The sequence below is a fragment of the Anopheles arabiensis genome, chromosome 2 (genome assembly GCF_016920715.1).
Source record: "Anopheles arabiensis isolate DONGOLA chromosome 2, AaraD3, whole genome shotgun sequence".
NCBI lineage: Eukaryota > Metazoa > Arthropoda > Insecta > Diptera > Culicidae > Anopheles > Anopheles arabiensis.
Window position 1 is genome coordinate 92,168,047 of NC_053517.1, and position 27,883 is coordinate 92,195,929.

The 27,883-nt window shown below is 43.7% G+C and overlaps 1 protein-coding gene across 12 annotated transcripts in view; it reads right to left on the reverse strand.

The window, feature by feature from the left end:
• Positions 1-191: 191 nt before the first annotated feature.
• LOC120900326 (collagen alpha-1(XVIII) chain) overlaps positions 192-27,883 on the reverse strand; it is a 240,935-nt gene continuing 213,243 nt past the window's right edge. For 11 of the 12 annotated variants that reach the window (XM_040307180.1, XM_040307214.1, XM_040307198.1 and 8 more), the window contains 6 exons: positions 26,005-26,130; positions 23,049-23,075; positions 19,215-19,345; positions 8,718-8,897; positions 3,093-3,320; positions 192-2,859 (listed from right to left, as the gene is read on the reverse strand). In XM_040307180.1, coding sequence (XP_040163114.1) covers positions 2,796-2,859; positions 3,093-3,320; positions 8,718-8,897; positions 19,215-19,345; positions 23,049-23,075; positions 26,005-26,130 — 756 coding nt within the window. In that variant the 3' untranslated portion in view covers positions 192-2,795. The remainder of the gene's footprint in view (positions 2,860-3,092; positions 3,321-8,717; positions 8,898-19,214; positions 19,346-23,048; positions 23,076-26,004; positions 26,131-27,883) is intronic. The other variant, XM_040307207.1, reaches the window with a different exon arrangement.

The window sequence follows — 27,883 nt, forward strand, 5'->3', positions numbered from 1 at the left end:
TCTGATAACATACAACAATTTCAATACATTTTGTCAAAAAGCTATAAATACTACTTGGGTCATGATTGACAGAATGATCTTCGAAGTAGAATAGATTCTGAATAAAAAAAAACTCTCTACAGTTGTGATATACACTACAATCAAGGCAAAATCAATACGATAATGAACTCAGAGCAAATAACACATCCTGATAAATCTGTAGATTAAATTTCATTTTTATTACAGCAAGTCAAATGTTCAGTTCCCCCGGTTCCAATATCTCTCTTTCTCCCCCTTGCCTAGAGTAACAGCTTCATCTAATTAGAACCATGTTTTGTTCTTAATATTTTCCATTCCAACCCATCGATCCGGGTTGGGCGCAATTTTGTATTGACTTTGACCGTCCCCCTTATCCACTGATATAGACAAAAACGAACTTGAAAAACGATACTTAAACTCATTACCTACGTAATTTGCACAAAATTGTTGTTCATCACTTGTTCTCTGTGTTCACTGTTTCTTCACCTGTACTCGCTGTACTTTATCAATTATCGTTATTAGTTAAATAGCTTATTATCTAGCGACTTTTAAACGGTTTCTATCTCACCACCCATCTCGCATGTGCCTGTTTTTTTTCTTCTTGTGTGTGTATCTGTACAGGGAGTGCAATTCTTACACGAATCTTATCACCTAAAACAGTTTCCCATCCATCTATTCGTCCCGCCTTCTCTTGGGGCGCATTGTAAATGACACAACACTGTCACCCGGCTGGCTGACGATGGCATTTTAATTGCATTGAAAACGCATTCACTCTTTTGTTTTTAGTATGTATTTTGCAATCCATCGGTCTGGCTGACCGATCGTTCACAATGTACTATGATTGTAACTAATTGAACGGACAACAAAAAAAGAAAGAAACAATTCATCTCCTCTCTGCTTCCATTAGCCTAATAATATATGGTTTGTTTTGTTTGTTTCGGAAGTTATCCTATTAACTACGGAAAGGGAAAGGGATTACGATTTGGTGGGAGATAGACAGTATGAATGATGTTGGTTTTTAGTACAAGTACGGTAAGACGTTTTTCTTTCCCCAGAATGTTTTGCTTTGTTTTGTCGCGGGTTGTTTTAACCCAGTGTGTTCTTATGCCTGTGATGTACGCTTCGATAGAAAGTATTTTTTTTAAATAGCTAAAACAAATACATACACACACATTACATGGGCTGAGTGTGGCTGAGTTGGTGATCGCATTGCAATACTAAACGTTACTGCGTTTTAATATTTCTCTACCGATCCCTTTTCTCTGCGCCACTGCATTACTATTCACAACACGAGGGTTTATTTTGTTTGTCGATAATGTAAAAACTAGTTTTCTGTGTGTGTGTGTGGGTGTTTTTTTTTGTTCACAGTTTTAGTACAAGTTATACGATCGGGTTGAACAGATAAAAAGATTGCATTTTCAGAACTGACGAGAGTTTCGAGCATTGCAGTGCACTAATAACGTGTTAGTGTATGATAGTAGTAATCGGAAGAAGTTGTATTAGTAGACGTAGAGTGATAGAAGTAGTAAAAGTTTGCAGTAGGGAACTTAAACATGGCAAACAGATATGTCTCTCTCTCTCTCTCTGTGGTACTGACTGCGAATATTGGGCTCTGTATGAAGAAGTATGTCATCAAAATCATGTATCGCCAGCGCAGACTTACTAAGAAAAAAGTTTAAGTAGATCTACACTAAGACGCACAAACTGATTGGCTTTCGATGGATTGAGAGCGAGCGAGAGAGGGCGCTTTCGATTTTAATTTGACTATCAACATGGCGAGGGCTGACTTGATTTGAATTTGACTCTTAGTTTCATTCGCTTTTGCTGCTCCTCCTCCTCCTCCTCCTCCTCCTCCTCCTCCTCCTCCTCCTCTTCCTCCGTCTGACATGGCTAGAAGACTTGATAAAGGGGCGCTTTGTCACGTTTGCTTTGTTCATGTTTGTGTTAATTGAATCGCGTTACATTGCTTACATTGCCCACCTTAACCACTTAAACACATTAACGCCCCCGTTTGCTCTCTTAATGTCTTGTACTTTACTTACTTGCTACTTACTGACTTGTGTTTTGTTCATTTTTTCTCTTCTTTTCTTGCTTTGTTTAGTTTGACATTAGCGTCACTCAGCATTGACATCCGCTTGATGCTTGACCATATGTTACAATAATTGCTAAACAATTAAAACGTAAAGTAAAAAAAAAAACTGTTAGTTAAAACGATTCGCTAATGTAACTAGTAGTTCGGGTTCGGACTGTTGTTAAAATTACTTATTATCATTATTTTCATTCATCTTCAGTTTCGGGCAGCGCGTTGACTGCAGCCTGCAGTGTGACGCCTGGCTGGGGCTGTGTTTCTCTTGTCCAGCTTGTTTGCTTTGTTTGTTAGCTTGTTTTTTTTTTATTGGTTTTTCTTATTTTAAGTTTCGTTTTTAAAATTTCCACTCTCCAGCTTGCCAATTTCCCACATTCTGTTAGCTTATCTATATAGTTCCTAGCTTATTTATCATTTGCATTGTATATGTTTGCGAGAGTTTCGGAACCTGTCTGTTCGTTCGCCAATCGGCTCCGCCAGATATGGATTTCGCTCTGATTTCGATGAATTTTGCAGCCGATGGATGGGACTATTTCGAGGCTACTGCTACTCCTTGCGAGTCACTGGCGCGGTATACCGATGGGACATTAGCGATGCGCTGAGTATTGTGAGCGGGGTCTAGTATGAGGGTTCCTGGAGGATTACTCCTTGCGTTTGCAGAGACTCTTGGGGTGGTTTTGCTGCTCTTTTTTTACAGTGCGCTGATACTCTGCAAATATTGGCTGTACTCTTTCTCGTTGGCAAACTCGTGTTGGCTGAAAGGATGGAGAATGAAGCATTAATACAATTATTAATTAAACCAAACATCAAGAAGCACTAGGATCTGCATGTAGCAGCTAAAAACATGTAATAACAATAGTACAACGCCTGCAAGGAAGCTTGCTTGCTCACGGCTTTCATTGTGATAGTTATTCACAAGAATTCATTACACTGCTCCTAGAATGGAAGCAAAAAGATTGTGCTGCCAGCTCCCTCCCCCATAACCTACCTGGTAGTGTCGCGTCGCTTCCGTCTTCGGTCTTGCGGGACCGCCTCGACGCACAGCACCACGAACCGATTATCACAGGAGTACCGTTCCTGGTCTAGCAGTTTGTTACCGAGCAAACTGCTGGCCAGCCCGACCTTGTCCGGCGTCTGCGAATGCCACGCGTCACAGTACGTGTCTATCGCACGCTCGCCGTGCGCACTGGAACCGTGCCACACCAGCTTCTGGGGCCTGCCGAAGAGATGAGAATGCAACAGAGGGCGTTAGTGTACGGGTGGCGCAGAGGATTAGTAAATTGGATAAAGTCAATATGTTAATTATTATTAACGGTCGATTCGCTAGCACAGTGTTATTTCTTGTGATTCCCGAAAGAGGGCGACACAGACAGTGTTTGGGGTGGTCAACGTCTATCGCTGATCGGGTTGAGCATTCCCGAAGGATCCCGATCTAGGCTAAGCGAAAGATGCAAGGTCACTCTTTCGTCAAAGCCCACGACAAGTGACGGATTTTTTAGCGTCTCTAACGAAAAAATAAATCATAATACAGCTGAAAAATGGCTTGTTTTAACTTAAAAATAATTTACCAACTGGCGAAAGAAAGAGTCATGTTGCAGTGTTCGACACAGTATGAAACACAATGTTGGATGTTGAATGAATGAATGGATGAAAATTGCTGCTTATTATTAAAAAAAGTAGTGCAACTTGTATCTTGTATGCACCATATGTAAAGGCCGGGCTACATTGATCGTACTCGCAAGCGTAATTTTTATATTCACTAGCGCATCTGGCGGCGGCTGGTGGAAGCTTTTTTTGGTCGTCGAGGGAATGGTCATGCCGAATCTCAAATTTAAGTTGTTTTTTTCATCGTTTTTTGATGCGAAAATGGCTGAAATACTTGCACAACATATTTATAAATCAATTGCATTGCTTTTCCAGACCAGTTTAAGTAAAAAACATGGAAAAATAACATATTTTCTGAAGCGGCTACATATTGTTTGGCAAAATGCTTCAGTCAGCCGCCGCCAGATGCGCTAGTGAAAATCTAAATTACGCTATGGAGTACGATCAATGTAGCCCGGCCTTTAGGCACGAATGTCATCTTTGTATTGAAATGTCATTTCTCAACAGCATGGATATACGGAAAGCCGGATTTAAGGCACCCGGATACACTGCATCCCACTGTAGTTGATTACATTTTGATGATCCGTATACTAAGGATGATTACGGATAGAGTGGACAAGGCTAGAATTCTAATTATGTCCTATTAGTAGCTTAGTAGTACCCTTAGACCGTGCCTTAGTAAATTCATAAATATCAACTTTTAAAATTAACTGCTGCTACTTTTCCTGGACACTTGAAGCATGTTTATTGATTGCAATATCGTACGAAAAGTGTGAAAAAAACATGAACAAGAAAAGGTTCCGGGGCAATGCTCAGAATTGAAAGCAGGATATCGATCCTGAATTTCGGGGCAGCACGATGGGCACCATTTCGCAATCGTTATAAACCAGTAAACCCCGCGCGATACCTTTAATCAAAAGCGGCCAGAGAGCTGGAGCCACGTTCCAATACCATATTCTTGGAAAGTGACCTCCAAAATTTGATTGCTCGGCACCGGTAGATGATCGAACACACCGGTGGGTATAATAATGCAAAATTAATCTCCGTATCTTTGCGCCTTCCGCACGGTGTGTGGATCCCAGCAGCGTGTTTAATACACGCAGTTCAAAAAGATCCCGAAAATGCATCCGATTTTCAGGGAGGGAGCGCAAGGATATTGAATTTTCATTACCCATCGTTACCGTACTAAAGCTCTTAACAAGATTTCCGAAACCAACCCCCCCCCCCCTCTCCCCGAATGTGGCCAGAATAAATTGATCCATTATTTATTGCATGCTCGCACGCTTGTGTTGGTGAGTCCACTCCTCTTCCCTGTGGCTCCCGATCCATTTATGATCGGGACGGAGAGCGAGAGGGCGTTCATTATTTGGCAGGAAAATCGAATTAAAGTATCAACCTTTTCCCCCGACCATTGTAATCCTCATAAAAAAAGGAAACGAACTCCATTTCACAATCACAATCCTTTATTTTCTTTGCCTGGCAGCCTCGAGTTGGCTTTTTCCTTGCTATTTGCCCGAATTTTGCTCTTCCGGGGGACAGGCCAACAAGCGGCTAGCTGATGTGTAATCATATTTTTCGTATCATGGTGTACCTTTCCCCTCTGGCAACAGCGTAACCCTCATCGCCACCTCCTTTTCTTCGCCGAGAAGGTACGGCGCGACAAAACGATATTGCATTTTCGGATTCTTTTTTACTGTTGAGAAAAATGGGTTAAAACGAGGGAAATTCCGAAGAAAAATTGAAATGCAGTAGGGTGGAAGAGGTGGGATTGGGGAAAATAGGGATTCAAAGATAAAATTCCGTTTTGAGTTGACACAAAGACGATGGTTTCCGAAGAAAAGCGCAGGCAGGCAGTGATTGACGGGAACGAATATTGAGGGGTCGAAAAATAAACCTGTCACATGGGGAAGCTTTTTTCTAGCTGTTTCTTTTTTTGGAAAGAAAGTGTTCCCTCACAACCCTTACTAGTAGCCCCCTCCCCCCTCTTTCGCCACCCTCCGCGGTCCTTCTTTGCGGTCCGTTTCTACCGCAAAAAAATTTCTAAAATGATTGGTTGGTTTTGTGGATTTACGTGTCAGTTGCCTGCTTGATTGATAAATTTGATTTGACACATATTTTATTGTACGGGTTTGTGTGCGTGCGAGTGTGTGTGTGTGTGTAGTTCCCCATGCCAGTGGTTGGTTGTGGGCAAAGGATTAAGTTCAAATTTTGTGCTTTTTGTTTAGCTTTTAAACCATAAAAAAAGTGTTTAAAAACGGAGAGAAGTCGAACGTTCCCATCGATACCGAAGGTTATGAAAACGGCCCTTGATATTGATACAAACCTGGCCCCAAAAGTGGCATAGTGATGACCTGCCGACTTGTGCTTGTGCGAAATGTTACCGTAGACATTTAATTGGATTTTTGCTGGTTGGAGCAAGAATTAGGTCGGTCCTTTGACGTTGTGCAGCAGCTGTACCGAAAGGCTGTCTATCGGCTGAAGAAGGCCATCTATTTATTGCATTCGATAGAAGCCTGCTGGAAGGAGCTGTGTTCTGGGGGTTTTTGTTTGTTTTTATTCAACCACCCATCCACCCGAATATCTTCCCAGTTGTGTAGCCGGGGCCGAATCGTTCCAGGGTCCATCACCAACTTTGGACGCATAAATTATTGGGCATTGATGTGATAAATTGCAAATTATCATGAGAGTCATTTACGGCTGCAGCACGATCATGCGGGCAGAGGGAGAGTAGGATAACGGTGGCTTTACCCTGGGGTATCGTTGATTTTGCAATCGAAAATCGAACCACCCGGTCGGTCGGTCTGGGCGTTGGATTCGAAAAAGGCCAGCATCTTTCGTAGGATCAGCTCGCCAGTAATGATGGTTGAGCAGGGGTATGCATGGGGAAAAGAACAACGCTCTTTCCCAAAGAGTCCAATCAGAAATTAGAAATTGATTGAATCGTTTCATGTCATGGATTTTACCCAGACCCCGTACAAGACAGTACAAACAATAAGACACCTTTGCTAAGCGAGGGAGAGAGAGAGCGTGTGGAAAGAAGGTGCCAAGATGGGGAAATGGATTGTTTTCCCAATCGGTGCACACATTTGTGTATATTCGGTGTATGAGGGGAATGTATTTGTACGGAGCTCGTACACCTCCTTCCTCCTAAATGAAACAAAAACAGTCGCTTCTAGCTCTAATGGTTGTTTCAATAGTAAAGGATATTTGTTTGCCGATTGAGAGGTAGGAGGGTTTGGTCTGTTGATTTTGATTATAATGCTTTTCCCCGTCTCTCGTTGCTTTCTCACGCCTCTTACACACTCTCTCTATGTCTCTGGGGTACCATTATTCAGCACAGTGAACACACATACACACACATCACAGCATCCCATATTTTCACACTTCACAAAAGATGGAACCGTTAAAAACTAATCCATGTTGCTCATTATTTTTGTGACACTAATACCCTCTTAATTGGGTCAACGGTCATCGGATGCTGGATGCTGGCGCTCTATCCGCCACCATCCAAAGTGGGACCCGCAAGATGGGACGGCTCACAGGCTGGCGCATGTTCGGCTGGCTGGGGGAGGAAGGTGGTTCTATAACTTTTCTTCTACCCCTCTCAGGCTCCCTCTCTCTCTCTCCCTTCGTGTCTGTATCTCACAGGGGCGTGTGGGAATTCAAGCCGTAAGCCGATGACAAAGTGACATGTTTTGTGGGTTGTGGTCGGTTGTTTTTTTTTTCGGTTGATATTGTGGACGTCATAACTGGAAGGCACGATGATATAGCTTTGGGCTAGCGTTTTTTTCTCCCTTTCTTCTGTTTCGTTTCTATATCCTGCGTTTAATGCGTTTTCCTGTCCAATGCTACCCCGCACCGGGGCATGATGATGTATTGTGTGTGGCGAAATGAAACTACATTAGTGTTTCGGTTGCCATCAGCGCACAATAAGCCGATGAGAAATTGCGTGTGCATTATCTACGCGGGGCTTCATCTTCCACGGTCGGTTGGGTTTTGCCTGCTCAGTTGCTATCAAATTGTAAGTTTGTATATTAAGCTTAGGAGGTATTGTTTTGTCTCATAGCGAAATATGAAAAAAAAAACGCCTAGATGTAGGCTATGTGTATGATAAGATTATTAGCTTTTTAATTGTCAATACCAAAATAAAACAGGAAGATTCCTAGACATATAACGATTAGTTTACAACTCTACAGCAAAAATTACGCCTAACATGACCTATTACAGTTATTTAAACGCCTAAAAGCAGACAATTTGTAGGACAATATTTGATTATTTAATGCCAAAATTCAAACAGTCTTTTCTGAAACATGTAAAAAGTAATTCACTTATATGTTACATTTTCAGCTATTTGAACATTTCAATTTATAAATTATTTTGGAATGTTCGTACAGCTAAACTGATACAATAGAAAGTATAACATATTCCCTATTTGTGGTAGAAAATATATGCAATTCTCTTACAATAGTGTTTAATTGAGGTATAAGGATATCATAAAGCGAGAAACGGTATGTAATGAAATCCAGAAAACAACACCAAGAAACCAAATTAGTGTTTATCTAGGCACAATTGTAAAAAGAGATTTGACGGATTATTTATCATATTTGCCTGAAGGTATGCAATAGCATGCACAAAACAAGCCTATCTGGTGGAGTATTGTGCATGAAATTGCATACCTTAAGGGCAATTATGATAAATATCTCATCAAATCTTTTGTTACTGTTGCGCTCACAATCAGACAAAATCCGGTATGTTTCGGCTTAAGATGATATTTTCATTAGAAAGGGTGGTTAAAAAAAGAGTTTAAATGTATTGAAACAAATATTTTTGGAACAGCATGTCGTATACGCACTAATCCATCGTATATTTAGTACCTATTCCCTGCTAACACTGTCAAAATCTTTCACATCGCCAAAAGTGACATAAAGCTTCGTGTTTCGTGCCCCTGGGTTGTACGTCATCCCGGTCGCTAGGAGTATTAGCTTTCCCACATCGGTTACACACTTACCACGCCATATCGGTGAGCACATTCTTCCCGCTGAAGCTGTATATCCGGGGCGCTTGCGAGAAGAACCCGCCCTGCCCGTTGAAAATGCCGTTCCACGAGTTGAACAGCACGTCACCGCGGGTGTTCACGACCGGCAGCTCGCGATCCGCTATCCGTACGATCGAGTCCAGGTTTTGAATTCTGCAAAGAAAAACGGAGAGAGAGAGAGAGAGAAAACATTACTAATGAAGCAATGTAAAGGCCGTTGGGCTTAGTGTCTTGCCACTGCCCTTTGCGCAAGGTGGAATGAATCGTTCTATTCAATCAACTGTTTTGGAGTGTTCGCCATCGGGCCAGCGCGAAGATAGCAATAGCTGCTACATGGCACCGCAGCACGCACCCACCATTACGATGTATGGGAATAAAGAGCGAGCGAGGGGCAAACGCTCCATTCCGTTTGCTGATAATAAAGCAGGCAACTTGCAACTTTGTGCGTGTGCGTGTCTGCGCGGGACTCCTAAGGCAGTTGGCAGGTAGTAAAATTTTGCAAAGTAGCAACATAAAGCTTCACCATAACATGTGCTAGAAAAACACATCACCCACCCACACACACACCACCCAAGGGAGATGGGAAAGTTGAGTTTTGAAGAAAGTTTTTCCATAAGCAACAGCACATTTCTTACAAATTTGCTTCTGCCGTGCGGGGTTGCCTACCTTTCAGGGGGAGAGGGGGGAGGCGTACACAGCACAGCCATTTTTATGCGCTCACTTTTAATTAGCTCTATTGTGTGTGACCTCGAAAGTTTCCGATTTCCCCGAGCCTGTCGTCAATATCAAGATATAAGGTCGCTCGTCGTCGCTCGTAAAAGATTGTTGCTTGCAGAAAACCGGAGTACGGTTAGTGTGTAAATTGGCCCATTTTTAGGATTATGCTAAGGATTAACGTTAGCGAACCGGTATTAAGATTTGGCTGGTTAGCATGCCCGAAACGAGAGCGAGAGAGAGTGTGTTGTTGAGCGCTACCGTATCGCATGGTGCGCCAATTAACAGTGCTCCTTGTCTCGAGCACTTCCGGGCAGTTCCGAGCGGACTGGCGAAACGGGTTTTGTGAACCATAAATACCATTCTGAAGGCGGGAGATGAGGCGGGGTTTCGTGTTAAAAAGCACAACCACCGCTTTCCGTGCAGTGGCATGCATGGCAGGTGGAGGTATGTGAAAATTGAGTAATAAAACCATACCCGCTTTTTCCGGGAAAGGTTGATCCTCTTCTGGCTCATTCCTCCGTTCCTTCCCCCCGAGAACGCTTACGACTAGTTTGTATAAACTATGCTTTTTCCTCTTTTCCCTACGCTACTGGCTCCTCCTCCTTCGTGCTCCTTCGTTCGGCCTATTGGTGCTGGCCGCGGTGTAGAACATCCACCATGAATAATGAAATGTTTCAAATGCATCGTTGAAATATTAAAATCCGGGGGCCACAACCACGTGCTTCGTTGCTTACCAACCCACACGTGTTTCTATTGCCTCCCGTTTTGCAGCCACCAGCGCTCCTGCCAGTATTTAGCACCGGCTCGGAAGACCGCGTAAGCCCGCGTTGCATAATGCATCCGGTACGGTGTACGGCGGTTGTGCCAAACGCGAGGGGACAAGAAGCACAATCCGCACACGGTGGGTGGAAATTCGAAATAGTTGTATTTCGTTTTCCGTGCTACATTTTTTTTGCGTTTTTTGCTATTTCTCCACCACACTACTGGTGAAAGCGTACCTGGGGTGTACCCTGGGCTGGAAACGTCGTTTTGCAGGAATAGCACACGTGGTTGGATCGACTTCCAACGAACACCTTCCCTCTCCGGCAGAGTATGAATGGAATGGTCGTTTTTTTGTTGTTGTTTTGTTTGTGTGTGTCCGTTATTGCTATTTTCTTACCCATTTGCAAGCGTTCGCTCTCTCGACCCCGATGTTCCATTCCGGGCTAACACACACACACACTTGGCCGCGGGTCAACCGTGGGTCTGATATGCGAGCTCCCCGTCCACACCACTCCGGCACAGCAAAAGCGAATGTCGAAGATTGGCGCTGAAGCCGACGGGTTGCAACAACGGTTTCGGACACTCGGGCCCGAGAAATGCAAAATGCAAAAGTGCATTCCGATGGTGTGGGGCGCCATTCCACCACCCTTCCCGTTGGTCCTGTTGGCAGAAGTTTAATTTTCTCTCTGTTCGGCCGGTGTTGCTGCCATGCTGTTTTGACACACGGAACCGTAGCGAACTGCCGGAGGCCGGTCAAATCGTTGTGGAATGATACGCGCTTGGAGTAATGGGTTGGAATGCTTGGTAAATGCGCTTTATCAGATGCATAGGTGGAAATTGCTGTGTGTTTAAAAACAACAACATCCAGTCCATGCAATAATAATATTTGTAATAGATAAGACTCAAGTATGGCTTAAGATATGAGTAGGATATTGTGATTTTGTATAAAGATTTTATACCAATAAATTCTCCCACCATTTCGAATGTTTTGGATTGATTCTCTTTTCGATTGATTCGTTTTTGTGGACGACCTAAAAGACTTTACAGGCTGTCCAGATTCATGCGTATAACATTAGCTGTCCATCGGAGTCTGGCAAGCTTTAAAGCTGATACGCTGCATGTCAGTGAGATCATCGTACAGCTCGTTGTTTTAGTGGCTCTTCCATTATCCTTCCAGACAAACTTGGTCAAAACCCCTTGTGGGTCTCGTGGTATAATCGTCAACATGCCCGTCGTGGGTTCATGCCCCAAAAAGGACCTTGCCCCCATACGTAGGACTGACTATTCTGCTATGGATACTCATAAAATCACTGGAAGCCAAGCCCACCAGTGGTACAGGCAGTCCTTGACCAACGGCAGTTGGGGTGCCAAAGAAGACGAAGTACTATAAAGATACGCAGCCAGAGCATTAACTATGTCCGCCGAAATATTTGCACTTCACTGATCTCACTTCCAAATGGGCGTACAATACAATAATCCGTGCCGTAAAACTTCGCGGATTTCGTCCTATACAAACATAAGCGAATGGATTTCTCATTACAAAGTGTGTGTCTTCAACTCAATGTTGACCCAAAGCGACTGTAAAATGAGTGCAAATGAGTGGAGATTGAGTGTCGCGGCGAACGGATTTGATATGGCCGACAAAATAGTCCCAACTTCGGGGCGGTATCTTGGTAAAGTCGTCAACTCGCATGGCTTATAAACATACCCGTCGTGGGTTCAAACCTCACACAGACCGCCCCCCCCCCTTAGCAATTGTGTACTCAATTCAGATTGCAGTGTACTCAATAAGTATTAAAAGCCTTCCACTGGACGGCATGTCCGCGAAGGACCTTTACGCCAATTAAAAAAAAGAAGCCAAGAACAAGAAGATAGTCCAAGCTTTCTCCGTCGCGACAGATTCATTGAGGTGAACTGCTTCCTTGGCCTGTATAAAATGATCAATTGGTAGTCACCACCATTTGATTTCCATGAAGTTCCCGGTTATGACCTTTGACCTGAGGCAGATGAAAACCGGGATGTCTTCAAACGCATGGATCGGCTACCAAGTCTCGTTCTGAATTGGAGGAAATTTGGGTGTGTTTAAAGGGTTCATGTCTTTTACAGATTGTGCTGAATGTAAATGCAATTGCAATTGCAATGCTGAATGCAATTGCTTACTTAATTCCAAATATCTTTTTCCAGAAAAAGATCAAAAGTTGATACTGAAACGCTTTCGGGTTAACTGATGCATTTAAAAGGGGTTTTACTTGTTCAAACTTCAATTACCATAAAATACTCGATTGCCATAAACAATATTTCTGACAATGTAACATGCAATAAGGATACTTTACTTTACTTCAGCAAAGAATTCATTATCGATTGCAATTCCTAGTACTTCTTCTTCTTCTTCTTCTTCTATGTGCATAACAACCGTGGTCTGTCAAGGCCTGCCTGCACCACTGGTGGGCTTGGCTTTCAGTGACTTATGGGTTACCCCACCATAGCAGGATAGTTAGTCCGACGTATGGCGTCACGGTCCATTCGGGGCTTGAACCAATGCTGGGCATGAATTCATAGTACATTTCCTGTTTTATTTTTCCTAGAACTGAGCTGGGAAATATAATCATAATATAAATATACTATAATAAATAGAAGTAGCATTTGTATCAGTTGTATCAGTTTTAAAGAACATTTTAACAATCCGTCGAAGGTGTCTTTCCTCCGGATTGTTCTAAACGCTTTTCAATCAGCGTCCAACGGTTCTAAAAGCTCGCGCTTGCCGGGGAAGCACCGGCATTGTCGCGAGAGAAAACCACGGCAGCACAAAAACCAAGCCGCCAGTCTATCGGTCGGTTGGGCAGATAATTTGCATTTTCATCTGTCTGGCCCTTGTCTCTGGTTAAGGTAGCTGCAGTCACCGGTAGCATTGATGCACTCGGAAACACATACACACACACGGACAAACGTCTCCTTCATGTCCCCTTCCCACGTTCCCACACGTTTGGGTTTAATTTTGTGGTCGCTTTTTCCGCACCGGTCGCCCGTTACGTCAATCGATATCTCTGCGGTGTCTTCAAGGGACTTTGCGTCGCACGTGTTTCTTGCGGTGTGTTTTTCGCTCGTTCGAGTCATGCGGCGACAGAGCAGTAGTGTGTGTGTGTGTGTACGAGTTTGAATTTGTGTTTTGTCGCAACACATGCGACACGGTTGTGTTCGGTGTGACCCCGCAGGCAGCACCGATTGAAAGCAAAACCTGTTACCTTTCCTCCCTCCCGGCTTGGTGGTGGTAGTAAGTGGTTCGATGTTCGATGCCCGAAATTGCATCCTAATTGGATTGACGTTGAGTGGGGCCAGGGTTTTCCGGTTTTCCGGTTTTCCTCGTACAACACGTATAATACACACACACAGACGCACATACGTGTGTACGTTTAGAAAGCCCGGGCCAAGTGCAAAAGGGGGAAGGCCTCCGGTGGTTAGTGTTAATTTTATTATGGTCAGTTTTTGCAGCTAAAATACGACCTTGCCGATAGTTGCGGTAGCGCATCAATGGCTCCCCTGTCGGTCGGCCCATATGTACAGACACATCTACCCTGCAGGCGTCGGCACGGCAGATACTTATTTACTCTTCACACCCTCGTTAGAAATGAAGTGCTGCATCCCTGCGGAGACCAGACCCCTGCAGTGAGTTTAGGTTTTTGGAGCGTTTAAACCCGAGCGAGCAGCAAGCAGGTTCTGTCTGCCGTCCATGCCCGTTCTTCCATCGGTTGTGAAGGGTTTTGGGTACGAGCGATGGAGAGAGAAGTTTCGAAAAATTGTGCAATTGAGGAGGATCAATTTTAATTATTTTCCAATGGGAGCCATTGCTGCGTTGTTTACGAAATAGGAGCCGAACGAGATAGTGAACGTTTGGTGTAATCGTTCCGATGGTGTACGAACTTCAGCAATCGAGGATACACAAATAGGTTGAGAAAATCTCGACAGTATCAAGTTGAAGGGAGAAAACTGCATTGGTTTTATGTTCTGTTAATCGGAATGGAAAAGTGTTTTCAACGCACTTGTTTTCTAATACCGCTGCTGTAGATTTGTACGGTTCAATTAAAAAAAAAAAAGATTTCAAGGATCTGGGAAGAAATTATAAATTCTGAAACAGTTTTCCGTAAAATCAGACTACCATCTTAATTTTGTAATTGAGTCAAATTGGTTTGAATTATACGGGTTCCTGGTACTTTCATGACATTGGTGGACAGCTGTGATTTTGTTTCGGTTAGTAAATAGTAGGAATAGTACCCCAGACATAATAGTATAAACGGCCCTATGCTTGTTAACGCCGTCAATGTCTCATTGCAGCGCTTTATCACGGCGTTAACTTACGCCGAAAGTAAGCATGTGTTATATTAAAGTAGAACAAAACAATGTTTTTTTGTTGCTTACTATTTGGTAATCAGACACAACCGATCTCTAGAGTTTCTTACAAGATTGATGTAACTGATCCATGAGCTTTCTGATGCCCGACTGATCCAACACTCCAGTTAATAATGACCTCCAAACTAATGAGGTTAATTTTATTTTAACTATAATGTCAAGACTTCAGACGGACGGTAAGGATGGAGAACGTCAGTTTTTGTACTAGGAACTGCTACTGTTTGGTATCTAATTTGATCAGAGTCTTGAAGAGTTAATACATCTGAAGCTATCTCCGCGAATTAAACACTAAGAGGAATGATCTTTGCATAAACATTTAATCAAAATAATAGATTATTTCTAACATTAACGCTCGTGCCAATTGTACTTTACTTATTTGTTCATAGTTGAGATTTAGTTTTATTTGTGTAAACTTTGAAATATGACTTTCCTAGAATAGTCTAGGATCACTTCAAAAACTAACTAAACCTACTCAACCCTATGGCAAGTTTATTAGGGATCTTGAATCGAGCCTTTGAATCTAATAGCCAAACTAAACTCATAGAAAAAGAGCAGCACTATTGATGAAATGGCAAAGAAGGTGTATTACACGAAGCAGCAATTTGCAGTAAGAACAGTTCAACCAAAAAGTAAAACAATTTGTGAGATGTTTATGAGCAAAAAGAAGCAAAAACATCTGTGAAAGAAAACAGCACCAATCCACGCGGCACATTATGGCACGAAATTCATCAGCAACCAAGGCCCACCGTTTGTGGGTATGCACAACTACGCGACACAAAGGAATTGATTCAACAAGCAGCAAACCGTAGCCGTTGTTCCATCAATCCGCATTCGCACGTAGATACGCGCACACCAACCTAAACAGAGAGAATTGTAGCGCGTGTAGCTTCCACGTCCACCAGGTGCCAACATTTCCACGGTATAATATTTTCACCAGGAACTTCCACAGTCCGCAACCCGCACTCCACCACTGGAATGTGTCCCCCACAAATATCGTACCATCTTGCCGCGTCTTTTGTGTGTACTGGTCTAACATGAGCTCGGTGAAACTACGACCAGTTTCGGCAAATTACTTACTCTGCTCGCTCTATGCCGTACGAATTGTGTTGTGTTTCGGCGTTTGCTGTGGTTTGATTCATTCCTGCCACTGCGAGCGACAATACGCACGCAACAAGATCGTGTCGCGCTTGTGAGTCAGTGCCGAATTTAATGAAGCCATCTTGAGCTCATTTTCCATTTCCGTTTTCACACACACACACACACACACACAGCATAAAGGTAATTGCTGCGTACAGTAGCGGCGAAAGGCGTTTTTTAAGGTCCGTGCGGCAAAACAATCCATCGCTCACAACAACGAGGGTAGTTTGCCTCAGTCCCAGCGTCCGCATTTTCGAGTGTGGGAAATTTGTCTATAAATTCAAACTGTTTTTGAAACCTTCCCTGTTGGCCTCATGCCTCTCCGATCTCCGGTGGCTAAATAACCGACCGACAACTGGGACCAGCAGTTCGTGCGCTTTTTCCGGAGCGCCCGGCAAGAGACGAGCTTTACGCTTCACTTTCGGATGGATAATTTCGTTCTTCGCTGTCTGGGACTCGCACTGGGACCGGGTGCGGAATCGCGCCATACACTCTCCCCGGTGCGGGACATGCTGTTGTTGCAAACCAGCTTATCCGTTGGTAAACGTATGCTGAACGTAGCAAAAATAGCTTCTCGTTGTTGCACGAGTTTGCGCGACGGGAGGGTTTGCTGCAGCAAGTTGGTGGTATTTAAATCTGTTTTCTGTTCACCAACCCTCCTCTCCCCTTTTATTGGCTGCTGTTGTTGTTGTTGTACCGCTGGGAAGTTCCTCGGGAGTGTGGAATGTGAGTACGAGACTCATCCTCGCTTCAAACCGGTGCTTCATGCAAAATATTCGCTAATTTGAGCGTAAGCGTTTGGGACACGGGCAACGAAATGGAATAGCACGGTACGTGCGAGCGACCGAGACGGTGTATGGCGTCCTTATCTCACGTTTTCAATTTTCGAAAAATGCCTCAAAAAGCGTGGTGGAAGGAGAAAATTACATTCGACACTATTTGGCGGTGAGAAACGGGAGTTCCTCCCCCCCCCCGTGCCATGGTGGTTTGCTTCTGGGAACGAACGAGCAAAAGTGATTAACATTGTGTTGTTGTGAAAGTTTTTCTCTTTCGCTGTGCTGTAGTGCGCCGACGACGACGACGATGACGGGGACGAGCGCCAAAGTCCACCCACATCAAATTGTACATATTGCTGTGAACTGGGGGAGAGTGGCGCGGCAAAAGCGTCTATGAATAGACGAAAATGAATGACATTCGAGTTGCCGAGGATCTGGTGGAATTCGGTGCCGAGTGGTATCTAATTTAAATGGTACAGATTTGTGTAATTTTTTAAACTAAATACAATAGCGATGGAAACCGGCGGGTAGAAATTCATTCGAGCGCAACAACTCACTCTTCGGGTGGTGTGTGCTGGGGCCACAACTAGAGCTATCTCCTTCTCCTCTCCGGGAAAGGAACAAACTACCCCGTAAAGCATCCCGGTCGGGCGGTCGGTCGGTTGGTTGATTAATTAGGTGCCGGGTTTTGTTTCGCTCGACAGGGAATCTAAGGGAGATCCCATAGCCGTTTTCCCCGTATTTTTTTGTTTTGTAGGCCATCCCAAAGCAGATTTTTCATCATTTGGGGCGAGACTCACAGTCAAAGCATGGCACCAAAAAAAAAAAAGGGGAAATTTCAAGCAACTTTTCCCCTCGCAATTTCAAGGAAGGGAATGCTCGATCAACAGCACAGTGGCGGTGGTTCGTGGTACACGACTCGGCAACCAACGCCGCTACGTTGAAGTTTAATTAGAAGAGTGAGTTTTCCCAGCTTTTGAGCCATCAGTTTTTTGTTGCTGTTGTCGGTTGTCTTTTATCCTATCACCGAGATGGGAAGGGGTGGTGGGTTTTTGAAAAAAGTGCTGTAAATTGGTGAAGGATTAAAATACATTTGCGCTCACATTAATGTGGGAACATGGTTGGCTTATTATCCGTTGGCGTTTGCGAGGGTGCGGTGCGCTTCGGGTAAGCGGTTATTGATACTGCTGCTGTGTGCGATGTGTGGGCAGCACTGTGTTAATCCAGTTAATTTTCACAATTTAACTGTGGTTTGATGCGCTCAGTGTGGGTGTGTGTGTGTGAGAGCTGTCGTGACGTAGTATGCGGTAGAGATAGGGACAATAATTGATAAATTAAATTAAATGGTTCACAATTGGAGTTGAATGAATTCAGTAAATAAATTTAATTGAATGGGAGTGTTTGGGGTAGGGGGTTTACAGGATTATTTTTGTATTATTCTCGTGCTTCGCCCTGTACATTTTGGAATCAAATTTTTATTGAAAAAATCCTACAAATAATCATGCCTATAGTTGCAATAAAACTATGCCTTGTCTGCTGACGTGTTAAAATTGCTTTCCTAGCCCTGTCCCCTTTCTAAAACAGTCGAAAACATTCCTTCACTACCCACTTTTGTGCGTAAATTAATGGCATTTCAGTTCGCCGACAGCACATTTAGTTCATTTAATTCTGCTGCAAGCATTCTGGCACGCTGGCATTCGATTGATTAACGGAATGCCAATGTAGGCGTTATTTACGAGCAAGCAGCAGAGTATTGAACTCTCCCACACACACACACACACACACACACACACACACACACACACACACACACACACACACACACACAATGCTCTGGGGTTGGGTTTTGGCGATGGTTCGCTTGACATTTTTCACCCCGCGAAGGAATGTAATTGTACTGCGGGCCTCCAAAAACGAACGAATGTTTTACACCGTACTTGAGAGACGATTTTAAAACATTGGCTGCTCGTGTTTTATGCCCTGCATGCTGGGGGAAGGCAATTTTTACGGGGTGTGGTGGTGCTAAATTTGCAACGCACCCACACAACAGCACAGCAGCGTTAGGGTTTCGATCAAAATTGAGAGGTAAAGAGAGAGAGAGAGAGAAAAAAAAACCAAGACACAGAACGAACTGAAGTCGAGTGGGAGGTACTTGATTTGCGGCATTAAGCTATGAAGTGCTGTTTAAATTTAGTACCGCGCGAGCTTTCAAGACGAGCAAGGGAAGGAAGCCGGAAACGGACGGCCAGCACCATGAGGCATAGAAAAAAAGCAAGCAGCGTTTCAAAATAAACGACCCAGCCCGAGGGTTAGCACCGTACGAAACGGCAAAGGCGGCGGCGGCTGGCGCTATGGCCGGCTGTACGGATTTTATTTGATTTACGTGATTTAGCGTCCAGCCGGGAGATTCCGACCGGGGGCCGTCCAAGTGGTAGCTTCACGGGGATTTCGATGCTCGATGTGATTGCATTAGAAGTTTCGGGGCGGATTTTGGAGCAGATCCAACCGAATCGCTCGGGGTTCGGTTCGATTCGCACGCCCCACGCCACAACACACACACACACACACAAAAGAGCGATTTGGTGGTGGTACGAAAAGTGCGAAGAAACATTTCTTAAACGTGTTTTATTTCTTTGGGAAGCCAGGAAAGAAAGGCAAACCTGAGCACACTTACCTCGACGAAAGGAACGCTCTAAACGTTCCCAGGAGACCGGCACGGCGCGCTTGTCGATAGCACGCGAAGTCCGCCCCACGGATGCCTTGCATGTCGCCCGAGTACGGTTCGTTAAGTGCTGCCATCCGTAACTGTAGTGTGAAAGGGCGAAAAAAGAAGAATGTATTAGCAAAAAATCCGTTCATGAGTACACAAAGTTCCCGTGGAAGGAACCGGTCCTGAAAATTAAGTCACAGAACGCACAGATTGCAACGCAGCACGAATAGTTGTAGACAAATAAAGCGTAAAAAGCATCATTTTCGTGAGTCCTGCATGGGGGAAGGAATTTGCCTTAGGCCGTAGACTCGTAAGCTTAAGCTATTTCGCAAGAAACGGAACAAGGCAGGAAGTGAAAACAAGTCGCGCAGGCATCTTTAAATGGGCGGCACACGCTACAATTGAGGGTAGAAAGTGCCAGCGAGAAATGGTAGGAATGCAAATAAAAGCAAATGGAATTTCCTGTGAAACGAATACGAAAGAAAAGCGAACTGGAGTGATTTTCTGACCCAAGCGTTTTGCCTCACCCTTAGAGGCTCGGAAGAGGTTTCGAAGAAATAATCAAATTATCATAAAAATAAAGATTTTAAAACGAACGCCCGGCGACAGGGCGTAGATGACGCAAAGCAAGGCAAAGCGGTCGAAAACAAATAGTGAATCCCATTTGCCTATTCCAAGAAGCTCCCACCCCTCTCAATGAGTGCACAGTTCCGGATGGGTAAGAGCAATCAGCATTTGGCCAATCCGATCGATTCTGACGCTTGCTGGTTCATCATAATGATGGCCATCACTTTGGTCATCACTTTAGCCATCACCCGAGACTAAAAGAAGAGGTGGAGATGTTTGTTATAGCTCGATCGATCCGGTTTGTCAGCAACTTTGGTTGAATTCGACGCTGGGCAGGAAGGAAACGTGTTTGGAGTTTGTGTTGCAGCAGGCGGGTCGATTCGGCGAACGAAGAATGGGATAATAATTTAATTGTAGCAAATCGTTAGCGTGCAGCAGTCGGGTGGCAAGCTTTGAGGGAAATAAAAAAAGCAAAAGCTACAAAAATTCCAGGTAGAGAGCCGTAACATCCCGCATTACTATAGGATGGAACAGGGGACTTTTTCCTGTTTGTCTATTCTGCCGACCAAATTAAAGCAAATTAGATGTTTGGTGGGAGTAAAGCATGTTTAGTAAGTCGAGGCAAATAAAAATATAAAAAGGCTAATATCGTTCAGTGTAGTAAACTTTTTGAAAACCGTTTATCACCGTTTGAGTCATGTTAGTTTTTTTTTTTTAATTTTTTTAACATTTTCCGTTTTACAAGACACCATGCGTCTCCATGCGTAGAGAATGTTGAATTATTTGTTTGATAAATTTGTTTGTCATGATTATTATATTTTTCCACTGATACAATCAACATTTCAAACGATGTGTAAGTGATGTTTTACGATCAAATGAAAACAATGAAACACTTAATTCCACCCACCCTACTCGCGAAGTAAGCACATCAAGTGGTTTAATTAAAACCGATTGAAAATTGCATCGTGTTTGCACGAGAAAAGGTTGTTACGGTCCGGCGAATAATTTGATTTTTTATCGCTGGTGAATTGTTGATGTTCAATAATACATCAAGCACAACCAGAAGAGGAACGCCCCATCCCTCCCACTCGTTCTTCGGCAATATATTTTCTGCAAGTACATTTGAATGAAATGAAATGCGTAAACGTAATTACAGTAATCGATGAACGCATTATTTCACGTACCCAGCCCCAGACACACACACATGCACACACATTGTTGATCGCGCTTAAACGATGCATCGTGCGGTAATCATCATTTTTTGGAGGGCAGCAGAGAAGAAGGTAACCATCAGCGTGCGCCCTGCGTTCGCGATTGGCTGTTTGCAGTTGTGGGTGAGAAAATAAATCATCACTTAATCGCCTATCATCAGCAACAGCATTCAGGCAACGTGCACACTCGCACAAGCCGTACCGTGTTGCGAGAAGAAGGTGCTCCAAGAGTATCAACCAGACAAACAGGGGGAGAAAAGTAAAAAGAAATAAAAAAACCCACACTTACCAGCACATCGAGCACAGGCGGTACACCCGAAATACGGTACACGATTTCGGTTATAAAATTACGATTATTATCATAAATTACGATCGTAATAAATGTTGCCGCACGGCAGAAGGACCACTCGAAACGAACTTCTCTGCCCAACCACGCGGAGATGCCATTCTTTCCTGCTTCGATATCATTTCGACCGAAACCAGGGAAGAAACCGAGCACGCTTCCGAACGATTCCTCCTGGAACAGCACACCGGCAGATGATCTTTGCCCCCGCTCCCAGCACTGATTGTCTTGCTCTGCTGTGGTGGAAGAAGGTGTAGTAGGCTACGCTTTCACCACAAGAGAGGGCGCAGGAGAGATGTTCGCAATCAACAGAAATCGCAAGCAAGCGTGTACGGAACAGGAAATGGCAGTGCAATGACGCACAAGCAATGGGGGAAAACGAAACGAAACGAAATGGTTCTACTATCCCCCAAGGGGGAGGGGTCAGCATTAGCTTCCGGGCTGGGGGAATTGTTCGCGTTAAGTTTTTGTTCAGCTCTGAGCGTGTTTTTATACATCCTCTTAATCCACCCCATTGGCTCGGAGCGGGGGAAAGGTTTTGAGCACGAGCAACGGATTTATCGACTTAATGTGAAATTATAGAGCAAAACCACTCCACTTTTATAATAATCCCGGGCACATTGCCAGCAGTTGAGATTTATTTTAAGCTAATTTAAGTGCGCAGCATTCTTGCAGCCATCGCTGCCCGCGGCTGCTCCACACCACGCTTCGGACGCAAGGTTGAGATGCAGTTTTGCTGCGATGGAGTAGCCTGGTCGTTCGTGCAGCAAGTTGGGTCCGGCTCGAACGCTTCGCGTTGTATATTTCATTAAATATTTGTGCGAAAGTTCATCGAAGCGTAAGGAATGTTTTGCACGAGCGGGCAGCCAGCGCACCCAGCGCCCAGCAAAAGTGGCTAACTTATTGGTGGTGGTGCGGTGTTTGCCAAGCAACAGAATGGCGTCGTCGTGTACATCATACAAGCGAAGAAGACGCGCGCGGAGGGGCCCAGTACCGGGCAAACTAATCAAACAGAAAGCGAACGGCAATAATCACGACTACCCGGGGATAGAGAGGAGGCATAATGCTATTATTCGGCTGGTAGCCATTGCGCGATTGCTCGGAATGAAGCTAAGCGTCGCGCTCTCGGGACGACGAATGGAGACGCCTGGTCGTTCATCGTCGCTGGTACGCGGGCTGGGTGAGATAAAACACATCAAACATTGCAGAGGGGAGGAGAAAAAAAAGCGGGAAGCAAAACAAGGCATGCTTGAATAAATAAAACAAGCTCGAAAAGGAAAGGAACGCAGATCTATTGCGCCGAGAAGATGTATTCATCCAGCAAAACCGAAAAAAAAGGCGAAGTGAAACCCGCGGCACCGGCAAATCGACAAGTAATCGGTGGCAAGTCAAAAAGGAAAACAATGAACCCCACCCCGCTATAGAAGGCAAATCCAGCGAAAAGCAAACGAAAGAAAAACAAAGCGAGCAATGGGGGGAAATAATATTGCCGTGAACAGCCACTCGGGCACTCGGGTCGGGCTGCTGGTCGAAAGTGGAACAAACAATAGGAAGAGCATACCGCTGGCGGACGAAAAGGCACGCAAAACCTTCAACCCGGGGAAATAACGCACACACACATAAATACACACACACACATACACAAGAGCGGACAGAATCATTTGGGAAAATATTTACCGACTCATACTCCGGCGTGGCGGTAAACTGTGCCACGAATGGCATCCGTTGACAGCGGGCACGATACAAAGGGAAAGGGGGACGACGCCAAGATGATGGTGAATGGTGATGATGTTGTTTTGCCACCCGCGCCCACCCAGCACGTTGAAGGGTTTTAGTTGCCATCGTACAACACATTTAGTGCAGTTAGTTTGTTATTATGTTAGGGGTTAGATGACGTTGAAATGATCGTTGTTTTATTTGCGTGTCGTTGCGTTTATTAGCGAGTCGTTCGTTAGTGGCGTTCGTCGTTCCCAGGGTATGAAGCAGAAGGCGCCCAGTTGTGTTAGTAGTAGAAGCGCAGCACCGGTGCACCAGACCACATGAAATGGACGAAAGGAAAGGAGAGAAAAGTAAAATGGATTAGTTTAAAAATGTATTAGATACCGTGTGCACGAAACCGTTCTCCTGCATTCCGCGGAAATGGTTCTACGTTTTTCAGGTCAGCTGATGTTTGACTTTGATTGTGATTGTAAAAGTGTACGCTACTACTACTATTCCGTTCACCTTGGCCGCTTGCAGAAAGAAAAGAAAGGATTCTGTGGAATTGGATCATCTTCCGCCTTCGTTCGGGAGAGTGTGGTACCAGCCAGTAGAAAGGGGAAGCCCATGCTACCGAGTTTACTTGTGTTTATGTGTTTAGAAATCGTACCACCGGCAGCAGAAATGTACGAGCCAGAAATATGAAAATATTATCCCAGCTTATCCGCATCGGTACAATCGGTAGAAGGGAGATCAGCAGTGGGGCAGTTTGAACACAGTTACACAGTTTGAAGGATGTCTCCTGGTCACGAGCGCCGTGCGGAAAAAGGGAAAGGAAAGCAGCAGCTCGGCAACCAACCCCGCTGTAGATATAACGGCAAGCTTTCAGCGAGCACACGAAAGGGCACTCCAAAAAAGAAAGAATAGGGAATGTGATTTTTATTTACAAACTGCTCAGCACGGGAAAAGCTTAATGGTACCGTTGAGCGCCTTTGCACAACACAGTCGGTGTGTATGTGTGTTTGTGTGTGTGTGAGCGCACTAGGGCAGATTTGTTTGTTCCATGTCTTCTTTTGTAGTACGGTTTACTGTCAGGGGTGAGCAAACAGACCCAATGGTTTACTTTGGGTCAAGTGATTATTGCACGGAAGTTGGCGCTTGATTTTGATTTAGGCTTTTAAATTATGCTGTAATTGCATTAAAGCTCACAGTTAACATTGCTCAATTTTGTTCAGTTTCAACATAATACCTTAACATATTGTGTCACTAGTTGATTCAAATTGTCTAACAATAATCTGATAGAAATCATACTTTAAATTGATAGAGTTAAAAATGCTTGCAACAACTTTTACAAGTATCTTAATCCATCACATTCTTTAAATCGCGTATACACTTCAACATGTTGATCAACCCTGCACCCTAGCCTATATTTACCGTGGCATAGATACCAGTCTACCATACTTCCGGTAGGAATGGGACAATTTCTAACCACCTCTATAATAGCATAAAACAAGACCTGACAATGAATAAATAAGGATAACAGCTAAGGAAACAAAAAATCACCCCATTCTCCTACCATGCAATGTCGATTCGGGAAGCGTTCGGGTGGGAGCGAACCGAGCGGATAATGAAGAGCCATTTTAAATTAAAAATATTGGATTATTATTCCAGCGAAAGTAGGGGTAGGGACATAAATTCCTGTGACAGCGATTGTATACAATAAATTTTCACGCTTTTCCCTAGGACGAAATTAAATGTTTATGTGTGAGCGTGTGTTTGGGGGAAAAGCACAACGCTTTTGCTTCCCGAATGCATTGTTTTTACCTCTGTGTTTGTCACAGTGCATTCTATTTTGTTTTGTAAAATTGTTTATCGGTTTTTGAAACGTGAAACAAAAGTATTTTGCTGTGCACTTTTACATTTGACGTGTACAAATGACCGCTTGAATGGGTGGATTTTCTTGTGTTAAAAAGAATCGGTCGGACATAAACATTGCATAAATGTAATTTATGGACAATGAACAGCTTTATAATGCGCAAAGAACGTTTTTTTGGTGAATGGAAGCATTGTGGTGGAAGAGAGAATTTAAAACCACGGTATCAAGCTTGAATGATTGAGGACATAGATTTGGCTTTTGGGCGCAAATTTAACTCGTAACAAAACTATGTTTTCTTTTTCATTGCGTGTTTGTTTCATTTTAGCGCAATAACTACATACACAATGGACTCAAATATCATTGCGCAGTGTGTGAGAAAGTGTTTGGTATGATGACATTCTTTGATTCCTGTACCCTGCAATAATACAGAAAACTGAAGAGAAAGATGTAAAACATAGGGGATTTGTTTAAAAAATTAACAACACAATGAAAAATACAACAAAAACGAAACACTTGCCAAACTTGCCACATATCATTGGCTAGCTGTAATATGCTAGACCCAATTATGCTCGATGAAGACCATGGCCGGCAACAACATTCCGAAACCAAAGCCTTAACAAAACAACGTTAATCTTCTTCTGTTTTAGGCTGGGTCAAGTACGGCTTCTGGCCTATAATTAACCTCGCGCTCTTTGCATTCCAGAACATCCAAATCACATATTTTGTTTGTCCACTCACGTCATAGCTAAAAATGCGTCGAGCATGTTTTGGTCAAGTCAATATAGCAAAAAGAGCTTTAAAATATATTGAAATACATGTTTATATTTTATCTAGTGAGTACATTAAGTGTGTGTTATGGTGAGGGGAAAAAGTTATCATAAATTTGCTTCAATACATTAAAGTAGTTGTTATGAATCATTCCTACAATATTTAATATAAGAATCCATTGAAATTAGTACGCAATTAGCACGCTTACCGAACCGTAGTCGTAGTCGCAAAGCAATTTGCCTAAAAGTTTGTTGAAAAACATACGAAATACGAAATGGAATTCGAACTTACCACCGAGCCGTCGCCGGGCTGCGGGAGATTGTGGATCAGGTTCGACGCCTGCAGGTCGGCACGCTGCGGCGGAACGATGGTGGTGGTGGGCGGCGGTACCGTTGCAATCGGCACGAGCGTTCCAAGCTGCAAATGAACCAAAGGAAAACGTTGTTTATCAATAACACTGGCCCAAAAGGCAAACAACCATATTCAGGATCGTTACGAGCGGGTCAATCAACTGGCGCTGAACTGTTGATGGTTCAGCCGTAAGTAAGTGGAAGTGGACAGAGGTCAGACAAACAAACAAGCACGAAAAGTGAGAAGTATGGTGGGGACTGGGACGAGGGGATTCGTGGAGATTGAAAACTTTATGGCGTAAATAGCGAGCGTCTGGTCGGGCGAAGTGGAATCGCAACGCAACGGTGCGAAATGGAATCAAAACAGTTTATTTATTTATGTAAAATATTTATCGATACCCGTAGAGCCATTCCCTCCCCCCTCCCCGGGGTCAAAGGTCGCACGAGCAGGGCACATGATTAGGGGAATGTTGAGTGCATTGATGCCCGCCAAGTTGGTTTGCTGGGCTAGTTGTGTCTGAAATCTTTGTGCCGCCTCACGGAAGCCGGACAACTGTCGTGACTAATATGGTTTTCGTGTTACTTACAGGTGCATGAATTATTCAACCGTGCCCGATGGTCAAGAACAGGCATGTTTGTTGTTGCGGTCAAAGTTTGACATTTAATGTTTGTTTTGTACGTATCCGCAGCATCGCAGCATCAATGCATTGAGATGTACCATTGTTGAGCATTTATTAGGTAAGTAATCAAGTGTAAGTATGAAATCACAATCTTGTAGGTTCATGATATGCATACTTTCTTGAAAGCATTTCAAATATAAAAAAAATAAGTAAAAGAAAATAAATATTTATTAATTTATTTATAAATATTTATTTCATTGCTCTTTTCATTCATCTTGATTAAAGTTTTAAAAAAAGGTGCTATTGATTAAACTCTGGTTGCATTCATCATGGTTATGGCTAGTTGAATGAGAACTTAATTATGTAAAAATATGCAGCTCACCCTAACATGGCAAGCAAGAAATCGTGAAAAACTGAGTACGGGAATACGGAAGCAATAATAAAATAAAGCACAGAAATAAAATGTTGTGGACAAGTCAAAGCCAGAGCTTGTGCACAATACCAAAGAGAGTTTTATCAACATATTTTACTCTTTTTATCGCATTTCTATGCATATATTGTGCGAAATGAGGAATCCTCTCATTTTTGCCTCGGAAAAGATGGAAAATGCATGGTTCCATGGTTGTAGGATGCGAACAATTGTTTCTTTTGTTACATCGGCCACGAGGAGGTTGCACCCGGTTGCACGTGCAATCACTGTTCGTCTGCGAAACGTAACCCCGATCGTGCACAAATTGGAGGTTTATGATTTTCTTGTTAGCGTGTAATTCTCCGCACAAAAGAAAAGAAAAGAAAAAAACACCGTAACAGGACTTATTTGCTGTTGCCCAAAGCACTCATACTGCTGCAGCAGCTGCTGCCATTGCTGATGGTTGCCGGTTCTAGCGCACATTTAAAAAAGAGGATCATATTTTAAATCCTACCCCTAGTTTTTTTTTGCTGTATTGCCCGAAGCTATAGACCACGGTTCAATGGAGAAGCATAATGCTGCCGTCCAACTGTCCAGTGGAGAAAGCGGGACAGGAAAGGGAGTACGCGGTAAGGCAGCGGGGTACGATATATGTCGTACAGCGCGCTGTGAATGCACGAATGCGCTGCGCTTCGTGATCTTTCATCCGCGAGCATGGCTAATCTTCTGTCCGTAACGTGTACAGTGTGCTTGTTTAATGTGTTGGAAAGACACGGACGGAAAGACTATTA